Source organism: Ctenocephalides felis, unplaced genomic scaffold (assembly GCF_003426905.1).
Source record: "Ctenocephalides felis isolate EL2017-DRISC unplaced genomic scaffold, ASM342690v1 CF-g0.4_SCAFFOLD_01604, whole genome shotgun sequence".
NCBI lineage: Eukaryota > Metazoa > Arthropoda > Insecta > Siphonaptera > Pulicidae > Ctenocephalides > Ctenocephalides felis.
In genome coordinates this window covers 19,202,636-19,225,134 of record NW_020537758.1, presented here as the reverse complement: position 1 = coordinate 19,225,134, position 22,499 = coordinate 19,202,636, and the positions used below count along the sequence as shown (strand labels likewise).

General features: G+C 28.6%; 5 protein-coding genes across 6 annotated transcripts; 2 read left to right on the top strand and 3 right to left on the bottom strand.

Annotated features, from left to right (window-relative positions):
- Positions 1–1,468: 1,468 nt before the first annotated feature.
- Positions 1,469–11,180, bottom strand: LOC113373478 (tyrosine aminotransferase-like). Its single transcript, XM_026613773.1, has 7 exons — positions 10,770–11,180; positions 3,829–4,157; positions 3,469–3,743; positions 3,200–3,395; positions 2,938–3,120; positions 2,475–2,597; positions 1,469–1,501 (listed from the first exon to the last, which is right to left on the bottom strand). Exons 1-7 carry the CDS (start codon positions 10,945–10,947, stop codon positions 1,469–1,471), a joined length of 1,317 nt encoding a protein of 438 aa, XP_026469558.1. The 5' UTR covers positions 10,948–11,180.
- Positions 11,181–14,186: 3,006 nt separating this feature from the next.
- On the bottom strand, positions 14,187–17,592 carry LOC113372449 (NADH dehydrogenase (ubiquinone) complex I, assembly factor 6-like). Of its 2 annotated transcripts, XM_026612778.1 has the most exons (5): positions 17,453–17,592; positions 15,411–15,639; positions 15,054–15,286; positions 14,767–14,929; positions 14,187–14,399 (listed from the first exon to the last, which is right to left on the bottom strand). In XM_026612778.1, the coding sequence occupies exons 1-5, from the start codon at positions 17,569–17,571 to the stop codon at positions 14,214–14,216; spliced, it is 930 nt and encodes a 309-aa protein (XP_026468563.1). In that variant the 5' UTR covers positions 17,572–17,592; the 3' UTR covers positions 14,187–14,213. The 2 variants fall into 2 exon arrangements, with proteins under 2 accessions (XP_026468563.1, XP_026468564.1); XM_026612779.1 differs by lacking the exon at positions 15,411–15,639 and having other exon boundaries at positions 17,453–17,505.
- Positions 16,572–17,126, top strand: LOC113372451 (UPF0587 protein GA18326-like; the record flags this gene model as incomplete). Its single annotated transcript, XM_026612781.1, is given in 1 exon segment — positions 16,572–17,126. A coding segment is annotated over 1 exon segment (469 nt), but the record flags the coding sequence as incomplete, so codon positions are not given.
- A 108-nt stretch (positions 17,593–17,700) lies between the features above and the next one.
- Positions 17,701–20,393, top strand: LOC113372447 (lysine--tRNA ligase-like). Its single transcript, XM_026612777.1, is given in 8 exon segments — positions 17,701–17,849; positions 18,314–18,581; positions 18,777–18,839; positions 18,841–19,339; positions 19,342–19,985; positions 20,052–20,189; positions 20,280–20,295; positions 20,298–20,393. Coding segments are annotated over 8 exon segments (1,740 nt in total). The 5' UTR covers positions 17,701–17,805; the 3' UTR covers positions 20,366–20,393.
- Positions 20,394–20,538: 145 nt separating this feature from the next.
- LOC113372450 (deubiquitinase OTUD6B) lies at positions 20,539–21,433 on the bottom strand. The gene has a single exon (XM_026612780.1). The coding sequence runs from the start codon at positions 21,418–21,420 to the stop codon at positions 20,590–20,592; it is 831 nt and encodes a 276-aa protein (XP_026468565.1). The 5' UTR covers positions 21,421–21,433; the 3' UTR covers positions 20,539–20,589.
- Between the last annotated feature and the right edge of the window lie 1,066 nt (positions 21,434–22,499).

The window sequence follows — 22,499 nt, the reverse complement described above, 5'->3', positions numbered from 1 at the left end:
AAAAAATTCATAAAATAAATTGAAAAAAAAACTTTATAAAATTGTTTATAATAACCTAAATAATCAGATTCAGAAAAAAATTCAGAATTTCATAATTTAAAGTGATCTTAATATAATATTCAATAACTCAACGTAAATATTTATTCTTCGATAATATTATATCATATTAAAAGGGAATTATTTAAATAATTCTAAATATTTATGAATGAAATAAATCAATGATGGCATAGTTATATAACTGAATTAATTTTTTTATATACTTAATTTGATATTTGATTAATCCATAAAATAAAATGAAAAATATTTGTTTACGTTCGAAGCAATTATTATGAATTATAATGTATTGATTTCTAGCATACATTATATTTCTAATTTATTATATTAAATGTGGATTAAAATCTGAAACTTGTTTAGCAGATAGAATAATATCTAATAAATCTACTAATTTTCTAACAAAATACAGCTCTGAAATGACTGTACGATTTTTGATGATATTAAATAAAAATCTATTATCTAATAGTGCAGATAAGGAATGAAATTATAAATTCACATAATAGCTAAATGGAAAGATTTTTTTCTCAAACGCATTTTTTCATTCAAAAACAAATTGAAAACCCCACTGCAACTATCTTTTAATAAGTTGCTTAATTTAAAAAATAATGAAAAATATGCTTCTAAAAATAATATGCATGTATGGTGTAAAAGGAGATCTATCTGAGTGCCTTTAGTATATGGACACTGAAATTAATAATATTATAACTTTCTTAAATAATTACAAGAAGGTTGTTTCAATTTCAATAACTGAATAAAAAAAATTTAATTTGCTTTGAACATTAAAAAGTTATGGATAATAACAAAGAAGTTGATCTGGAAATGGTTTCAATTTTATTTAAAAAATCTAGCTTGTTATTTTGAATCTTAAAAATTCATTAATTTACTGTTTATTATCGTGATGAATTATTTAATAAATTCAAGCATCGTAGACTATCTCAGTCTACACGTGACATAAATATTATAATTTGTGATTATTTTTTCAAGAAACCATTACAAATTGAACATTTTCTTATTACGATCAAACTAAAAATTATTTTTACTAATTTCAATGTCTGCTAACTGTTTCATTCTACTAACTGTATTTAACTAACTTGTATAAATAATGTACCTATAATAAATTCTAATTAAGGCACTTATATCTAACGAATCAGTGTTTTGTCGATTTGTATATGTATATACTTATTACAATTATAAATACATATACAGAATAATTCTTTTATAACATGTATATTTTAACGTGTCGATTAAAATGTATTCGTATACTCAAATATGTTTTATTTTTTATGTTTTGGTAAAATAAATTTACAACTAAATTAAGGTGACTTACCCATGATTTGTATTTTCTCCTTGGCTACTGAATCCAAAAGTATTTTATCACAATTTTTGCACTAAACACCATGATTTCACCTCAATCCTACGAACACCCAACACGAACTGAATTAATTTTCTGGGAAAATATAGATAAATTTCAGGTATACCAACCAATAACAATTCGTCTTCTACAATTTTATATTTTCCATATCAATCGATATTCGATACATTTTTGTACATTTTTATAAATAGGACCTGTTTGTTGATTTATTAAAAACGGTATAAATCTTACCTGATACGCCACACTCACAAGATGATTATAAATTATTTATTTAATATTTTACTGTAAAAGTAGAATAATTTCATTGGAGCATAATGTGCGTTCCCAATTCCTAAAGTCTCTTCTGTAATCAATTATATAATTTTGATGATGAACAAATTAACAAAGATCAGATACTTGATATATAAAGTAAATAAATTTCTTACCTTAAATTAATATTTAAAAAAACATTTTTTGGTTACTGCTTCTAAATTTATTTATATGTGCTACAGTCTGTTACAGAATATCACAACATGACTTTACATTTTCAATAAAAAAATGCTTTTAAATAAACATCTGCGTCACAAACGCTGAATATTTCACAAACAATTTTTGTAAATGAAAATTATATCGGTTAGCTTAATATAAGCTCTAATGTATTTTTACATGAAAATACTTCATTAGCAGAAGTTTACAAATTAATTAGAAGTAAACATTTTATAATTTTTTTTTTAATATCAAAAACTATCAAAATTTTTTGAGACGAAGAATTGACAAAGAATAATATCACTGCTAAATAGTACAAAAAAGTATCCTGTTGATGATTTCAGAACTTGACCATCAATAAAAAAATAATAACATTAAACAAATGCTTATCAATAATTTTGAATATTATATTAGTAACAGTTTTTTTTGTCTTTAAAAATTGATATTTTTGATCTTTTTATTCGATGGGATATGCATTAATAAATATAAAATTCCAATAAGTAATTAAAAAACTTGTCGTATACATCGATAGTAACCCATCCTTTCTACATAATTTTTAAATATTAACTTATATTTGCATTACTTTAATATTATTGTTCATTTTATAATGCTGTTCACAAAATTCAGCAATCCTCTTGCAAGCTTCCTCTATCATTTCTTCAGGTACGGTTAGCACCATCCTCATGTAATTAGGATACTCAAAAACACTAAAACATCATAGTTAAATTTATTTAAAATAATTTTATATAATTTATGTAAAATTTTATTTTATTTTGTAATGTATGTACGATTTTTTATCTCGCGAATCTGAGACATATTTCATAATTTTGGCTAAAAAAATATCATAATGGTAAAGGTGAAATATGCTGACTATTATCACAATTTATCAGCATACAAATTCTGATAAATTTAATATACATAATTTGTAAACAAATTAAAAACATCTTACAAAGTTTTATGTTGAATAAATATAGAAATCACTGCAGGATGAAAAATATGGCATACAAATACTATAAATTTTGCATTAGAATTTTATATTTTTTTACCTGTCCTGGAAGACAAAAAACGCTCTGTTCCTTGACCAATTCCTGTACAAGATCCATCTCGGTTTTGTATTCCGGAAAATTCTCCATGTCAAGGCCGATCATCATGTACATAGCACCCTGAGGCATTACTGGGGTCAAACCTGGTAAATCTTTTAGCATTTCGTATGCTAATTTGGCATGCCTCTGTAAATATTTGAAATTAAGAGATAGTTAAATTGTGTACTTTGAGGATGGAATATATTTATTAATTATTTTTGCATACCGCGAGTGTAAGAACAAGATCATCGTAATATTCTTGTGGAGTATCTGCCAATATCTCTGGCAAAGCGCCTTGTACCAAGGTATTGCTGCCAATTATACGTGTGCTTAAACTTTGGAGGCCTTTGCGTACCCCCTTGAAAACATCATTTCTATCATTTATTATAATCCAACCCATTCTCCAACCAGGAATCAAAAACCTGAAAATTATAACGAAAACCTAAGAACAAAATAGATAATAGTAGTAAATCTTATATGAGACAATATTACTACCTTTTTGTGAGACCGCCACAAGAAAGTATGGGTACATCATCACTCAAGCTAGCCATGGAGTGAAATTCATTGCCAGGAAATACGAAATGTTCGTAAATTTCATCAGCAATAATTGGAACTCTAAATTCGGAAGCAATATCGAGGATATCTCGCAGATGATCAGCTGTGTAGACTGATCCACAAGGATTAGATGGGTTATTGACGATCATGGCACGAGTTTTGTCGTCAATTTGGGACCTCATGTGTTGGAGATCTACTTCCCATTCACGTTCGGGCTGGGTGGAAATGATAAAGGAAAATTAGTAAAAGACATATAAAACTGGTGTAAGAATAATTTTTACTATTTTAGTCCTTTCTCACCAGCAGATTGTAATATTTAACTTGTATGCCCATCCCCTCGGCCAAAGTTCTATAAATCGAGAAACCAGGCCTGGGCATCAGTATATTCTCTCCTGGATTGGCCAGCACTGATATGCACATGTCCAGTGCACAGGAACAACCGCTGCAAAGGATGACATCCTGAGCTGTGACTGGGCCTTGATGTCGGCTATATTTTGCGACGGCCTCTCGGGCGGCTGGAAAACCAACGGCTGGACCGTAACCGTTGTTTTTTCCGGATTCTAAGGCCTTGCACAAGGCTTTTGGGATTGTTGAATGAGGTTTCAAGTTACCAAAAACAGTTGGGTCACCTGGATAAATAATAAAGGACTTAGTTTTTTGAGTGTAAATTTTATCACTGGAGAATATATTTTAGCAGCATTGAGCATGATAATATGATGTGAAATTACGGAAAACGGTAAAACATCCCATGGGAAGAGAAAATAGTCTTAGATTTATTATAACACTAAATATGATGAATGAATGTATATTATTATATAATTCACACCGAATATTGTTTTAATTATAAATTTATTTGTACGATTCGAAACATTCTTTATATATGTGTACTTGTATATATGTTTGTGTGTATAAATGTATAAATGTATAAATTCATTTATATACAATCGTAATATTTTCGAAAATATAGAATTTTGCATATAATATATATTATTGTTTGAAATATAGATTTTCTTTAATGAATTTAAATATTATTAAAAAAAATATTAAATTTGATGCAAATTTCGAATGCAGGATTCTGCAGTTTATATGAATATTTGAAATTATTATATAATAGTTTTTATATAAATTAAAAGTTTGAAAAATGTATTATAAAATAGTATAAAATATTTATATTTATGTAAAGATCTTATATCATTTTTTATTTTATTCCATTAAATTACAATATGTCTTCACAAAAAAAATACATTAATTGCCAAATCATTTTTTGCTGAATTTATTTATTTCCTCATTGAATATATTTATGTTCAGATCTTTATAAACTAAACAATTAATTAATTTTATTAATAAATACATAGTTAATTAAATAGTTATATACTTAAGTATACAACTATTTAGGATCAGTAGGTTGTTTTAAAATTTAACCTGAAATTTTTATATCGGCATCAAAACTGAACAAATTCTATAATAAATATCACCATTAAAGTAATTACCTTTATCAGAAAGAAAACATATAAGACCTACCAGTTTATTTTAAAATTCCCATCGGCCAATTACCCAATTAAGTATCAAACCTACAGTTTTGTACTTATATTTTATCTAGAATTATATAATAGACCTTGTCAGACCACTGTACTGGTGGGTGATTTGGTAGGTTACAAATAATTTATCTATAAATCGAAAAATATAACTACAAGCGATTAACAAGGTAACATTCTTGTTCCAGTCAATGGAAGTTTCCGATCGTTGCTGATTTGCGCAATCAGGTATTGCAGATTGTCAGTATAAAATATCTGTAGCAATAAATATATAAATATATATATATATATATATATATATATATATTATAGCTAACGAAGGTAAATACAAGTACTAAGCAAAATACTTAAATAATTAAATTTTAATTCAGATAAACACTTCAGACTTTGCGATCGATTTCAAATCAATTTGGAGCTCTAAAATTGGATTAAACATAATTCTAAAGAAAATACTGTAATACTATACGAATTATTTGTGTATTTACTGAAAATTTAATTTTAATAGATTAATGAAATGTAAAAAACAGATATCCTAAAAAATGTACTATCTTAAGTACTATTAATAGTATGAAAAAATATAAGAAACTTGAGGGTTTAAACCAATCTAAGGCGTTAGAAAATAAAATATTGTGTATAAAATTAAAAACTGTCTATAAAATATATTGTGTATAAAATTAAAAAGGCATATTAGTGATTGCAGAAATAGAAAGAAAAGTGTACTATAGTACATATAAAGTAAGTTTTAGATATTAATTCATTTATGAATAAAAAATTACTCAACATGTATTCATTTAATTTTAAACAAAACTTCATATTTGTATGATGTAAGTGTTTCATTTATTTACGTCATAATTTACATAAAATTACCTCTAGCATTATAGGTTTTCTATCGATTTTAATATCGAAGCATTTCTAACTGTTTCACAAACTTAATATACAATTGCGCTTACATAAATATCAGAATTTATGTAAATAAATTAAATAAAATCATAATTTATATTACTAAAAAGAAAAACAGCATATGGAATTTATATCACAATGAGGTAAAATAAGTACTATGAAAAATATTTACTGTGTCAACATGTTCTCTTTAAATAAATATCTTTAAAAAAAAATAAAGATTTAATTATTGGAATCAACCCAAGCAACAGTAAATTTAACTATATTTCCGATAACCTGTTCAGATAAACCAAAAATTGTACATTGCATGATTATTTAGATTCATCTTGTCCACTTATTTTACTGAAATAAATCAATATGAAAACCAAAGGTTTTTATTCACTTACAGAAATCAAAGCACAACCTTCAAAAAATATATGCAAACTTATACGCTACATATTCTATTATTGCATTACAATTTTACCTAAAAATCTCAGTCATTGTGATAAAATAAGGTAAGGTACAATAATGTAATACAAAAAATAGGTTCTTGTTTCCGTATTATATAATTATATATATATATATATATATATATATATATATATATCAATTAATTCAATTGAAAGTTTAATTAATAAATAACTATTTCATCCAGTATGTCCAATTTGTCAAATCATAATCGTTTAAGAATAATGGTTTTAAACGTTCAGCAGTAACCTCACATTTGCAGTCATCCATGTAAACTTTTAACCACTTTCTAGACTTAAATTCTTTCTTTATTGCAGTTTCTAGATTATAAGCGCAATGTTTTGTAAATTCTGGATCGATAATATGAAGAAATATTAATTCTGGTACATTTACTAGTAAAAATTTTAAATTATCATAATTAACATTAGAAACTTTCCTCACACAAAGCTTATGATTTATTTGCATCATTACAACTCTCAAAGTAGAGCAATGTGCAAGAGCATGCAATAAGTCTTGAACTCGAGGTTCTATTTCTTGCACATGGAAGTATTGTATTCTCGTCATATATGGCAACGCCTCACAAATGTCAGTGGCAAATATGCAAACGGACCCAGGAGGGCCTGTTAAACACAATGTTAAATGAGTTAAGTCTGGACAATTTTTGGCTACGTCTTGTAAAAATGCACCATTTCTGCTTTCAATGTTATGTAAAGTTAGAACCTTTAAGTGCTTCCACAAAGAGATGCTTCTTAAGCAATTCGAGTACCATGTCATTGAAGTTTCAGAATTTTCTCTTTTTTTAATGCATAATACCCGTAAATTTGGGCAAGCGGCCGCTAAAGTCCTAATAGGCTGTTTCTCTTCATCATCTGCACTTTCTTGCACACCCAATCTCTGCTTCTTAGAACGGCTCTTACTTGGAGGCCTTGGAGCATTGGGGACATCAAATATTTGTTCATCATTTAAAAACAGATCGGTAATAGTTTTAAATGTATCCGGTAATTGTTTATCTTTAAAATTATATTTGATGTCAAATAAACATATTTTATAAATATCTCTCACAGTAATTTTCTTATCTCTCATTTGTAGTAAAGTATCATAAGCAAAAGCTAATCGATATGTTGTCCTACGAGTCCATTCAACTGGTTCTAAATCAGGCAAAAATGCGCAAAGCAGTTCATAATAACCAGGTAAAGCACCATTATACAAATCTTTCAGAAAAGAACTATTTCTGAGCTTAATATACAAATAATCTCTATTGATAAGTTTATAATTTACTTTCCTCAAAGTAGGTGTAACACAATAATTTTTAAAACCTGATAAGAATGATGATAACTGATCAAGCTCCTTAGATCCTCTATATTCTATCATCAAAGTAGATAACTGCCTAAATCGTTCTTTATACTTTTGCAATGCCTCTCGTTGAATTTTACCATCGAGGTATGTGAATGACACAAATTCTAAATTTTTTAATACTCCGAGCAATAAGTAAATATCTTGGACCTGTAATTTTGTATCAAGTGCAAACAATTCTTTAAGATTGGTTAGTTTTCTTATAGCCAGGTATAACTCCCTTCGTGGTATCCAATACCAGCCATCGACATTAAGAGTAGTAATATTATTGCATCTGATTCTATTATTTACAATAAATTCGATATCTTGTTTGTCGAAGTCGATGACAGTGTTCAATCTCATGTGTCTTACTAGACTTTTAGAGGACATCATATTGTCAAAGAAAGCACATGTTTTACACATTTTGAGCTTTGAAGAAGTATCAAGCATTGAACAAATCAATGCTAATATTTCTAATGGTAAGTCCATAAATTCAACCATCGTGATAACTTAATTATTTGATTAAATGCGTTCACAAACATCAACGGATTAAGTTATATTGAAGTCATTAGAAAAGACAGAATTCATAATTTTGTAAATAAAGCAATTAATCTATTAACGCACAATAAGAAATAAACATTTTTACATCGGTTTTTAACACTTTTTCCTAAGCTTTTCACTAATGAATACTAAACGTCAATTTGACAATATTATTTGTGCAATTATATTTATGTTGTGTTGGCAATGTACATCTGCTCTTGCATGAAGTTAACACCTAGCGACAAACTGAACGCGGTTCATTCAAATTGAATATCGCGGAACGACTATGTCTCATGTATATTTAATTAATTCCAGATTCTTGTAGAATTATATTTATCATTTTTTTCATGAAACTAGAATGTAAATTAAAACGATTCAAAGTTAAGTATGTTTCAGAATCTTTAATAATGATTGGGCTAAATGGAATATCAATATAATGGAATAGTACAAATTATATTAATTTAAAAAATATATTATATTAAGAGTAGTTAATTTTAACTGATAATTAATTTATTAGTTCAAAATCTTACAAATAGTTAGACTCTCCTGAAGTAATTATAGGAAAGGTACTTGGATAACATATTGATTCATAATTATCTCATTATATAAATTATTTTGAAAAGTATTTAATATATTTATCGACTTGATGCATAAACAAGTACTCAATATTAATTGCTCATATTTCTAGTTTTTGAAAATAATAACTAAACAAATTTACTATTTTTTGATATATGTAGTTCTTGTTCAACTTTGTAGTCCTGATATAAGCAGATATTGTCTAATACGTATATTTTTTAATTAAAATTTAAATCAATAATTTTGTTGATTAATATTCAATTACCTCGTCGAACCACAGAAATGATTATATGCAAGTCTGGTTTATGCTGAATAATAAATTTGAATTTACACCAGAAGATTGAATAATATATTCAAGTGAATAAATAAAGATCGCATTAGCAGTTGATGATTTATTAAATAATTGCAGTTTATGTTGCATTTTTAAATGTATATTTGCACAATTTATTTGGTAAATAATAAATAATAAAAATTCAATGTGATTCAATGAATGTGTTTTATAATACAGCAATTTTAAAATTTATAAATTTTGGCTCTTGGTAAAGACTGCCTTTTCTAAAGGCTTTTGGTAAAGTTACCTAAAAGTGGCTAGGAGTAACCTAGCTTCTATAAATTTTTTGACATTATATGAATTTTTTTATTGCATTATATTATATATATATATATATATATATATATATGTGTGTGTATATATAATTTCTCGATGGTTCGATATCTACACACAATCTCAATACATCACAGCATGTACAATTTTATACATATGTGCAAATATTTCGTACTAATTAATTGATCTTGCCAAAATTTCAAAGAGCTTTCACATTGAATTTTTAAATATGTATGCGCAGATTATGCAAATACGGAATCTCGTCAAACTTGATATACGCATTCTAAGTAGCCTATAAAGTCGTTTTTGCGACGTTTATGCGACAATTCTACGATATAAATTTCCACATACAAACAAAATACGAAAACACAACACTCTTGAATATATAAACCAGGATATAAATATATGTATATTTATATGTGTGTATATATAAACTTGCTTAAAATACATATATACACACATAAATAAAAATATTTATACATAAATCACATAGCAGAATTAATTATTGTTTTATGAGCTTTTCTTGTAATAAAAGCACACATAATAATACCTAAAATATTACTATACTTAGATGTAATAAACCAATGATGATATTGTTTAGGTAATGTGGTTAGAAAAAAGATGTAGATTTCTCAGAAAAAAATGTAGATTTAGCCAAAATAATTTGAAATAAGTTTATAAAAAATATTACACCTGATAATTTAAGCTAACTCTACCTTGATGGTATTAATTAATTCCTACTGATCACATATATGATAATAAATACCCCCAAAAGCTTAATCATGATATTACTAACCATAGGTTTTAAAATTGTGAAAATTGGTAATTGGGTTCCAATAGATTTAGTTTCAAAATTATCTATTTATAAATTAATTTAAGATTTATAAAACTTTAAAAGATTTGAAGATGCAGAACGAATCACTAGGATGGAAAACGAAGCCAATATGAAGTTTAGTTTAGTTATATGCATATATACATGTCTAAGAGAATATATAATGAATAATAAAAGAACATTATACATTAGTATTTGAAATAATTAATTAGCAGCAAAACAAATTAGGTACTTGTGTCTTAATAGATTAATTTCAAAATTTATATATATAAAAAATCAGATTTGGCAAATTAATCCAAAAACAGCAGTTATACACAAAATGTTCAAATAGGCAGTATCTATTATTTATTATTAATATAAATGTGTGATTTTAAAAGTCGCATTGTTTATAATAAAGCTCTGCAAGCTCGTGTGGCCATCTGCCACCTAAAATCGTCAATACACCAGATTAACCAGAATGGAATATATAACTCACCAATAGAAAGTGCTATCATCTGTTTATCAGGATTTGGTTCCAATTTCAAATTATCCACTATCTCACGAATTGGATTGACAGTGTTGGTGGCAAACTTTGACACTTTGACATCCCAGCGTCTTTTTTGAGACGCAAAGGGTGCAATTGGCTTCAAACCGTTTTCTGTGCCCGGGGACATTGACACACAAGATAACTAAATAATAGTCTGATAAGTTTAAAATTTAATTTAAGTGATGTTCACTATGTTTTAGATTTGTTTTTGTACAATAATATCTCAAAAATTTAAGGCACTATAGGATATTATGGTAGATTAAATAATTTTGTTCTACATATGAAAAATAAAAGTTCCAAGCTTATATCAAAATCTGCATTAAAATTCCCTCAATTTCAATTCCTGATCACCACGCTCTTCGCAATGCACTGATACTATTGATTCACAATTCTTAGTTTTTGTATCGGTTTAAGTCTTGGGCTGACCAGAGTCTGGTTTCAGAAATCCAAAACTAGTTTTATTATAGATATTTTATACACAATTCTCGTTTGTGTTAGTAAATGCATAAATTTATATATATACGTAGCACCATCGAACTGCGTATAGGTGAAAGTCCGTTTTGGAACTGACAATATTTAAAATAAAATCTACAAAATATAAAGAAAAATATGAAGCTTCTTGGAAGATATTTTGTTGACTGAATGGCGAAGTGTTATCAAGACTATTTTGGCTGTAGTGTTTAATAGCAATCAGCCCTTTTCTATGATATAATCTCCGCTAACGGGAGCTTGGCGGCTAAAATTGTTGATAAAGATCTGTGCCATAAACAGTTATGCAATGAAAGAATGTTGGGAATTTCAGTAAAAGCACACAATTTTGTCTTCTAACCGTGATTTATAAAAGATTAAATTAAAATTGTATCAAATTTCCATTGCTTCAGCTATAATAATTATTTATATGAGCATGTAAGTAAGCAACAAAAAATAGCAAATATAAAAATTAGATTTTATGAGGTTTTCCTGTTTATCTAAAAATATTTTTGTTTGAAAAATTAACAATATCCATTAAAATCAACTCAATTCTCTTATTCATTGCTATGTAATGTCGTAGCTGATCGTAGCACTTCATGATCCTTATCAGTGCGCCATGCTACGAACGAGTTACAAAGCTTCACCTTCCAGATTTATAATATAGTTTTATATATTATTATATATATTTTTTAAATCAGTTAGTTATAAATATTTCTTCAAATTTGATACTAATATGTTTCAAAATGCTCTAAAATATAAAATATAAATATGTACTCTAAATTCATCTAGATTCTAGAACAACCTGTCTCCATGTTGTATAGTTTTGTTGCAGATGTTCTTCTTACTTGTTTTTTTATTATCCTAGAATAATTTATTCAAATTATTCATATTTAAGTTGAATATTGCAAATTTAGCTAATATATGCACTTTGACGATATGACTTTTGTCGTATGATTTTTATTCATGTAGAACTCTTCTGATACTTGAAATTTTTGTAACAGGTTTATAATTTGCACGCCTTGCTCAGTAATTGAGCACATGCTATATATGTATGTATATGTATGTTTGTGTGTTCGTGTGTATGTGATCCACATTTTGACCTTTCATCTATGTTTTCTTGCAAAACTCAATGAAAAATTTGCCAGTGAGTTCAGGGCCTAAAGAAACTCCTTAAAATATTATATGCCATCAAAATGTTTAATTATAAAAAATTATTATAGTTTAGAATTTCAGACCATGTATATTTCATTCTAGTTTTCATACTGATCGCCGTTGACGCCTTAAATGAAATACATTTTAGATTACCAAGTAGAATTAAATGTGTTGAATAAATTAAATTTAATTAATACAATTACAGATATTATAAGTTAGTAAGAAAGAGATCAGCTGGTCGCATTGATTAGTTCTAAGGAACAATTAAAAACTTGTTTATAAGAGTTGAAGGAAGCATCAAGAACTATGTTGTACAACTCTAAAGTTCAAGCATCTTCAATTTATTGTACTTTAATGATTTTATATAATTTGAGGTGGAATACCAATGTGTTACCAAAACCCCTTGATATCTGAAATATGTGCATCGAATTAAATGTCATTCTAGTTTTTATAAGCGAAACAGGAAAACCGTGATAAACATGGATCCGGTTTTGTTTTGCTTGCGATTGGCTGATGATCTCACACACCTTCTAAATTAAATCAATACAATATATAGATATATTTCAAGATAAACACGTGTCGCAAATTCTGTTTACCAATTATTTGTCCTCCAACCAACCTCATTTTAATTATTTGCAACATCGGATGGCGTAATATCATCATCATAACAAATTATTTTTTTAATTATTATTATTTTTAATTTCAACGATCAGATTGTAAACGGATAATTCACCAGTTGAAGGGGTAGAACGGACAAATTTGAAATAAAAAAAGCACTTGGGCTATGAACAATCACAAAATTAAGTTTTATCCATAAATATCCAATTTGCTAATTGATAAGCTGCATGTACTTAAATAGTAATCATTTTGTAATAAAACTTGTTAATACTAATAATGTTGCTGAACTAACATTTAATTTAATTTAATCTATAACTTCCAAAAAATATAGTATATCAAAGTAATGCTTCTCAAAATAGCCAGAGTATCCTATAGGCTCATAAATCGTGTTGAGTATTTTTAATTGATAAATAATAATTTAAAATTAAATGTATATTATAAAATTTTAAATTATTCAGTAGGTACCAGGTGAAGAACTTCATCGATGAGTTTTGTAATCGTAACGACTAATTAATTTTTCTTAATTTTATTACTAAGCAGATTCAAACTAGAATTCGATCTCGTTTGTGCTATTTTACTCAGAAATGTGCTTAAAAAACAGAATATTACGAGTTAGAAGACAAATATTTTACGCATAAATTAAAATATTATAGGAAGATAATTAGATTCTCGAAAAATGATATTCAAAAGTATTTCATACAAACTAGAAGCGGACCAAGTGCGTCAAAAGCTGTTGATTATACAAGATCTGCCCCATAACTTAAATTTATTCAACGTATGCAAATAGCATTAATTACGAAATACTGGTTTAGAACCAAGAACGATGGATATATCAAACTGTTAAAGTACCAATACTGATAGCGGAAAATTACCGAAGTTACTATCAAAATATTTGAAGTAATTTGTAAAATCATAAAACTTTGAGTCATATCAATAGCAAAGAACTATTAAATTGTTTTGTCATATAAAAATAATAACACAAAATTTTCTATTTACATATGATTTATTTTTCGTGTTTTGAGAAATTTGAAACAATAATTTTACTAAAACACACAAAATAATCACCAACAATTACATTACAACTCAGCATACGTCATACTCTTGAACCACTTTTGCTTCGTCTTTGGCTAGCTTATTTAAACTAAAAATAATTTAATATTTCCTGCGTAACTTATTCCAATAAATCGCAATTGGTAGCATATGATAACGTTGACGTAATGAATCATCAAAGACTCTAAAATCTGCTCGACGCAATCTTTCCAAATAATTAGCGATCGCCGCGGCTGGTAATAAAACTGGTCTGGCTTCTTTTGGCACCGATTTGGTCAATTCGCGGGCCTAAAATTTATTCAATTCATTGGATAAGATCAAGTTCAAATTACTATTTTAAATATTGGATCAACCAAGTGATGATAAGTGGTAGTTCAAACTTTAAGGTAATACACATGAAGAATTGCCGAAAATTGCAACTTCAACATTTTAATTAGAATTGTTTCACAAAATTACTTAAAAGTCCTTTAAATTTTTATTATTTTATATGTTTACTTTCGTACATCATGGCCTTCTATTTATCTCGGGTTGGCAACCCAGGGGTCATTGAATACCAAAATGGTTGATATTGGTATCAAACAAGGGACTAGTTTGATTGACTAGTTTTGACCACGTCGAGCTCAAATTTTTTAAAATAAAACAAACAATTTCTTACCTTCTCTAAATGATAGTTAGCCTCGCTGGCAATTTCAAAAATAGCGTCCCTAGATCCTTTACTATCTTGCTTACGAATTATTTGCTCTTGTGATAATCCATGCTTCATGAGTATTTGTTGAGGTAAAAATACTGATCGAGACTCAGTAGTTATAGCAAGAGACCTGTGGGTCAAAAGGACAAAATTTAATCATTGACTGATTATTTGGAAACAAAATATAAAATTTCGACAGGCGATTAGAAGTAAATATTTATTTCATATAATAGGATAATTCGTTTTCCATTAACCTTAACATATTGGCGATTCCTTGAGCTTTTCCTAGATGTGAAGCAGCATGATCTGCATGGACGTTCTTGACTCCACATCCTTCCAAAGCTAAATAGTAAACACAAGATACACTATCTTCGGAATATTTTAAAAGATCTTCGGTAGTCACACAGAAAGATTTCAATAAACGTAGCTCGCGACTTTGTAAAAGTCTTTTTAAAAATGATTTTGTCAGTTTATGGCTTTTCACCGCCTGAAAAAGGTACATTTCTGGAGAATTATAAGAATAGGCAAAGGCTCTAAGACCCCGAGGCACAGTTAAATATATAGTTATTTTTTTCATTGTAATAATTTCATCAGTGTGGAATATAGTTTACCTCATTCACTTCAAAGACTATGGGATTATCAGGTATGGGCTCTCCTGATTTATACATATTATCAACTGCCTCTTCCCAAAATTTTATCCGGGCTTGGCCCAATCTGGCGTCTGAAACGTTACTCTGAACGCGTGCAATTTCCGCATTGAATGCTCGAATTGCAAATGCGCAGCGCCGAGCATTATTTGGAAGTAATAAAGTGCACAAGAAGTTCTCATAATCATATTGTCTGCAAACAAAACTTTACTTCATACTTGAATTGATATTAAAATATACAACTAGTGGGGTGCATGGCATCGTGTCTTAAGGCAAATTGCTGCAACTTCCCGTACCGAAATTGAAAATATTGGTACGAAACCCAAAACAAATTACACAAAATGTGTACACATCATTAAAATTTCTATAAAATATCTGATAATTTGATGTACATATGTCCAATAAACATGTTTGACCGCCAAATGACATTTTTTAAACTTATTTTTATTGAGAGCCCATAACCGCTGGACCTGGCTTCCCAAAAATTTGATCAGTTCTTCATCTTGTCAATGCAAGTAAAATGTTTTTTGAATTATTAAAATCGGACGCTCCGTTCTCCTAAAAATTGAGTTATCGATTTTGGCACTTTTTGCCCCGTATCTTCGGAACGGCTAGACCTGTCTTCGCCAAAAACTAATCAGCACGTTTCCTTATCAATACGAATCGAATGTTTTTTTAATTATTCAAATCGGTCGATCGGTGTTCCCGAAATCATCGACGAAAATTTGTATCCGCACACACCACATACATTCATGTTTTTAAGGTATGCCAAAATATTCAGAAACCTTTGAAACGTATAGATATATAAAAATTTTCATTTTCATTTTAACTTACCCAAATTTATACTTTTTTATCTATGAACATAGATATCTATGTACTTACCCTACGGGAAGTTAAATATGGCGCGGTTTCTTTTAAAAAAATGTTGAAGTTTTAGAAAAAATATATATAAATAATACAATAAAGATTTCGTTATATTTTTGTCAGTTAGAATAAAGTTAGAAAACTAAAGACAGGAAAATGGAGTCCATTTTGTCTGTGATGGAACTTAGCTAAGCTCATGCTAAACTTATTTTATGGTTGGTACCATTGCCAATACTAGCTGTCAAAGTTTAACATTTGTAACAGCAACAAATACATTTCGTATCAGAATCCAACAAGCATTTAATAGATTAATTTCGAGCTAATTTTAGTTTTTAATTTATATCAATATGGTAAAATTTAATTTAGAGGTTAAAGCATCCTTAGAAAATGTAGAAAAGCTTTCAAGTGGACAGGATCACACCTGGTTTTTGAAAATAAAATGTACTAGTTGTGGGGAAACATCTGACAAATGGCATGATTTATGCCTTTCAGAAACAACTTCCCATGCCCACGAGAAATCAGAAATGAATTTTCATATGAAATGTAAATTGTGCAGCAGGGAGAACTGGATGAACATTATACCTGATAGTTTTAAAGATTATACGAACTCTGACTCAGAGAAGTATAAGCAAATTGTTACATTTGATTGCCGAGGATTAGAGCCTGTAGATTTTAGTCCTCGGGATGGCTGGTCAGTCTCAATTGAAGAAGGAGGGACATTTGACAATGTAGACCTTACTGATAAAGAATGGAATGATTACGATGAGAAGATTGGTCAACCAGTTGGAATATATGAATTTGAATCGAGAATAGTTAAGACAAAATGAAGATTTAACAGTAAATTTACTATAAGGTTAATTCTGAAGCATCATTGCTTTTCGCATAAATGGATGCATGATTGTATGATTATATTTGCCAGATACTATTTATGTTACATTCAATATTGAGTTATTGAATAAATATATAGTTATTTTTGAGTTATTTTGGAAATGTTTCTATTGCCTTTCTCAAATATAATATATATATATATATATATGCACACATATATATATATATATATATATATATATATATATAATGTATTAAACTTTGTTATAGTTTAAATATCTTTCCAAGTAGATATAAATTATTGTTAACTTTACCTTACGCATTGCATACAATATTTAGCTGGTGAATTTTGCAAATTGGCTGCATTGCTTTTCTGACGTTTTAAGGTTAGGATCAAACGTTTATTATTATTTATCACAGATTTATGAAACATTTCACAATTTTAAAAAGAGTTTAAAAAATGTCTCGTAGTTCTTTTGAAGCTAATTGATTTAAATAACTGAATTAAAAAAATTAAATTTCAATCGTTACTACAAATTGCACATTCTAGTTATGCGACTCACTTCACATCAATTCATGAGATATTCGCTGATTATAACATTATTCACAAAAATAAGTGTCTCGGCGTCTTAAGGATCATTTGGACTTCTTAATTAATTTCCAAATAATGGCTGATGCAACCGAAGGAAACACTGAAAAACTATCTAAAAAGTAAGCCCATATATCAAAATTATAAAACTATTTCTAGTACACAGCAGTTCAGATGCCGGTGTATTAATTATCAAAACTTGTAGGTTATAAAAGGCATATTCACGTGGCCACATATGTTTTCCATAATATATCATTTATATTTTGATTTGGAAAATAATGTTTATAATATCTAGAACTGTACGACCATATATACAAAATGTTATGATTCAGAATTTCGTTGTTAAACGGAATTTATCACAATGCAGTAGTTTGTATTCTAAAAGGTCTGTATGTCATTTTTATAACAAAATGGTACAGCCATGGTTAACAAGATATATGTATATCTTTCATTGTAACAAAACCATTCTCCAATCATTATTTTTAAGTGTAATAAGAGTGATAGACACATGTTATTATAGATACAATTTTTTATGATGTATTGTGATTCAGAAATCTAAATATAAACATTTCTGGGGATTTCACAGTGAGCTCAAAAGGAGGTTGAAAGCAGAGCAAAAGGCAAAAGAAAAAGCTGAAAAGGCAGCAGCTGTACCAGAAAAGCCTGTAAAAGAAGCCAAAAAGGAAGTAACAAAAGTTGATGAAGAAATTAGCCCAAATGAATATTTTAAACTCCGAACTGCTGCAGTAACTGCATTAAAAAATTCAAATGATCCTGATCAGCATCCTTATCCTCATAAATTTCATGTTAGCATTGGTTTGACTGAGTTTATAGAGAAATACAAGGATCTTCAGGTATAAACTTGTGATGAAATTAATATTTTTTATTTAATTAAATGTCTAATTAAATTTTTGTCAATTAATTGTATAAAATTCAGTAGTTAATATTTGCACATGAATTCTTATTTTATTCTAATATGCTGCATGAATCTCTCTTACTTAAATTGTTTTAATTTGACATTTCAAAAAAATATTATCATAATTTTATAGGATGCGCAAATATTGGAAGATGTTACTTTGTCAGTTGCCGGAAGAGTGCACGCCATCAGGGGAGTCTGGAGCTAAACTTGTATTTTATGATTTGAGGGGAGAAGGTGTCAAAATTCAAGTTATGGCAAATGCAAAATTATATAGTTCTGAGGAAAAATTCACAGAAGACACATCGAAAATCCGTCGTGGTGATATTATTGGTTGCATTGGACATCCTGGGAAAACTAAGAAAGGAGAACTGTCTGTAATGCCAACAAATGTAAAACTCCTTGCCCCATGTCTACACATGCTTCCTCATTTACATTTTGGATTGAAAGATAAAGAAACACGATTTAGACAACGGTATTTAGATCTTATATTGAATGATAAAGTACGCCAAACGTTCCATGTGCGTGCTAAAATCATTGCATATGTTAGACAATTCTTAGACAGTTTAGGCTTTTTGGAAATTGAAACTCCTATGATGAACATGATTGCTGGTGGAGCTACTGCCAAACCATTTGTCACCCATCACAATGACTTAAATATGGATTTATTTATGCGCATTGCGCCTGAGTTATATCACAAATGTTGGTTGTTGGTGGTTTGGATAGAGTTTATGAAATTGGTAGACAATTTAGAAATGAGGGTATTGATATGACTCACAATCCAGAATTTACAACCTGTGAATTCTATATGGCCTATGCGGATTATCATGATGTGATGGATATGACTGAAAAACTAGTTTCTGGCATGGTGAAGAAAATTCATGGCACTTATAAAATTCAGTATCATCCTGATGGGCCAGATGGTGAGAGTGTAGAAATTGATTTCACACCTCCTTTCAAACGAATTTCTATGATTCCTGCCTTGGAAGAAGAGTTGAAAGTTAAATTTCCAGCATCAAACACATTGAATACTCCCGAAACAAATAAATTTTTAAGTGATCTGTGCATTAAACATGAGGTAGAATGCCCTGCACCAAGAACCACTGCTAGACTCTTAGATAAGTTAGTAGGAGAATTTTTGGAAGAAAAGTGTATAAACCCATCATTCATTTGCGACCACCCTCAAATTATGAGTCCTTTGGCTAAATACCACAGAAATGATGTAGGACTCACAGAACGTTTTGAATTGTTTGTGATGAAAAAAGAGATTTGTAATGCTTATACTGAATTGAATGATCCAATGGTTCAAAGAGAGCGTTTTGAACAGCAAGCAAGTGACAAGGTATGATCTTTGTAATATCAATTAATATAATGGAAATATATTAATATTGCGAATTTTGTTTGTTAGGCCGCTGGTGATGATGAAGCACAACTTGTTGATGAAAACTTCTGCACTGCATTAGAATATGGTTTACCACCTACTGGAGGCTGGGGTATGGGAATTGATCGGTTAACAATGTTTTTGACTGATTCCAATAACATAAAGGTATGAAAACTCAAGAATTACAATATAAATATATTTACAAAAGCTTCATTTAGCTATTTAATTATTCATATAATAATTTAATTCTTACAGGAAGTTTTATTATTCCCTGCATGAAACCTGATGATCCAAATAAGAACAAAGAAGTTTCTGAAGAAGCTGAGCAGATTGAGAAATAAACATACACCAAATAATTAACTTTGTTCAAATATTTATTATGATTGTGAACTATTTATTAAAAACATGTTTTTTTGCTTGTTGTACAGTTTGTTTACAGTAACAAAATTGCTTCAACCTATATAATAAGGTTTTATAAAATTGAACACATATGCAGTCATATTAGTACTCCTTTTGTTGATAGATGAATAGTATTTGAAGTCACATTATGCAGTTTTCAGGATTGTTATTCACTAGTTTCTGAAGCAGAATCACAGGTCGCTTGAGTAGAATTATAATGTTCTCCAAGTTCTAGTATATAGCGGTGATATGTTAAAATAAGTGGTTCTGTATTAAATTCTTCTCCTTGAATTGTTGGAGGACCATCGGCTTGTAGGATTTCGATAGAAGTTTTTAAAATGTTTGAAAGTGCTTTAAGTTCAATTTGACCACCCCAAGTATTAGTATTTTCAATTTTTGAACAATAATCTTCGAACTCTGTTTCATTGAGAGATTCACCTTCTGCATTAGTCATAAATGGCAAAAATTCAGTCATGTTACGTCTTATATAATCACTGGTAAGTTTTCGTAACTCGCTTGTAGAAATGGGAGGCTTATTATGGAGTTTCAATTGATGCTCTACAGCTTTATATAAACAATCACCATCAGAAGGAACCTCATAAATGCTTAAATTTCGAGATTTTAATATTGATTTTAGAGCTTCGAGTTCTTTATGTCTAGCACCATGCTTGTTTAACTCTTCTTGGTCTTCAATTCTTTGCAGGCGTTCCTTCTCACCCAAAGATTTTTTATCTCGACGCTTCTGTGCTCTTGATATTTTCTGATTTTGAACTTGGGTCTGAGGCATATCAGCCACCTCATTTTCTGAAGAGCTAGCTTTCTCGTCACAAAAAAAATCACTAAATTGTTCTTCTAATTTAGCAATTTCAAGTAGAATATCTTTTTTATTTTTTTTATTATTTTTTGCTTGTTTTTTCAAGGATGTTATGTGCGCTTGATATTCTTTTTTGGTTTTAAATTTATTTACAGAAATATTTTCTTCAATTATTTGTGCCATTATGTTATTATTGTAGTTTATATTTGAATAAAAAAAAGAAAATGTATGTAAATTGAAAAGAATAATGATATACCAAGTAAATTAATTTAAACAAATACAATGTAAATGGGAAAACTTATATTTATATATTATGTTAACTTAACCTACGATTTTGACGTTTGAAGGTTTGAAACCAAGGAAGGTTTTCACCTGTTAATTTGGTTACACATGTTGCTAACTTTAATTGCTTCGATTGTCAAAGAAAGTTTCGTGAATTAACATGTGCGTTAATTAAGACTTTTTAATTAAATCTTTGATTGGATTCTGTTAATTTGTACATCAACTCGTTTAATTAATTTAGTAGATAATAATGATATAGGAAATTCATCGCGAAATGTTCATAAAAAGTAAAAAGTTGGGTGTGTTGTGAAGGTGCCTAGGTAAACTTTGAATAGTTTGATAAGTATCTTTTTCAGGGTCTCCATTTTGAATCAATTTTATAAATAAACAATTCATTCACAGCGCCAATGTATCCTTTAATTATATACATGCAATTATCAATAGTATAATTTATATATGTGCTTTTGTTATTAATTCATTTACAGCGCCAATGTATCCTTTAATTATATACATGCAATTATCAATAGTATAATTTATATGTGCTTTTGTAGGTTATACTTAGGTACTTTCACCACATATCTGTTTTTATCGAATTCTAAATTCACGAAAGTCTCTAATATAAGTTTTGTGTCGTGTATTGTGTAAAGATTTTACTCGGACAATTGCAACAGGTCAAATAGACTTGTAAAAGACTAAAGTTATGTAGTGGTTCTAAAGTAGTAATTTTGTGTCGAGTACTTGAGATTTCTGGAAGATGCTCCAGTGGTGCTTCAAGTCCTGGATTTGTGTTCTGACAGATGCTGCAGAGAATTTCTAACAATGTAAGTGCAAAGCATGTTTTATACAAAGCGAATCAAAGAATATTCTTCTGGAATTATATACAGGCATTTATCATACCAAATCTGTTGCACCCATAGTGTTTTATATATTCAATATTTAACTTATATATATATATATATATATATATATATATATATATA

Coding starts and splice junctions, on each gene's coding strand:
- LOC113373478 (XM_026613773.1), bottom strand. CDS start 10,947: ATGTCCCCGGGCACAGAAAACGGTTTGAAGCCAATTGCACCCTTTGCG. Junction 2,598..2,937: donor TTTTTTGTCTTCCAGGACAG/GTAAAAAAATAT, acceptor TGATGTTTTAGT/GTTTTTGAGTATCCTAATTA. Junction 1,502..2,474: donor AAATGAACAATAATATTAAA/GTAATGCAAATA, acceptor ATATTTTCCCAG/AAAATTAATTCAGTTCGTGT.
- LOC113372449 (XM_026612778.1), bottom strand. CDS start 17,571: ATGTTTCATAAATCTGTGATAAATAATAATAAACGTTTGATCCTAACC. Junction 15,287..15,410: donor TAGTCTTTGAAGTGAATGAG/GTAAACTATATT, acceptor TACCTTTTTCAG/GCGGTGAAAAGCCATAAACT. Junction 14,930..15,053: donor GGAATCGCCAATATGTTAAG/GTTAATGGAAAA, acceptor TTTGACCCACAG/GTCTCTTGCTATAACTACTG.
- LOC113372450 (XM_026612780.1), bottom strand. CDS start 21,420: ATGGCACAAATAATTGAAGAAAATATTTCTGTAAATAAATTTAAAACC.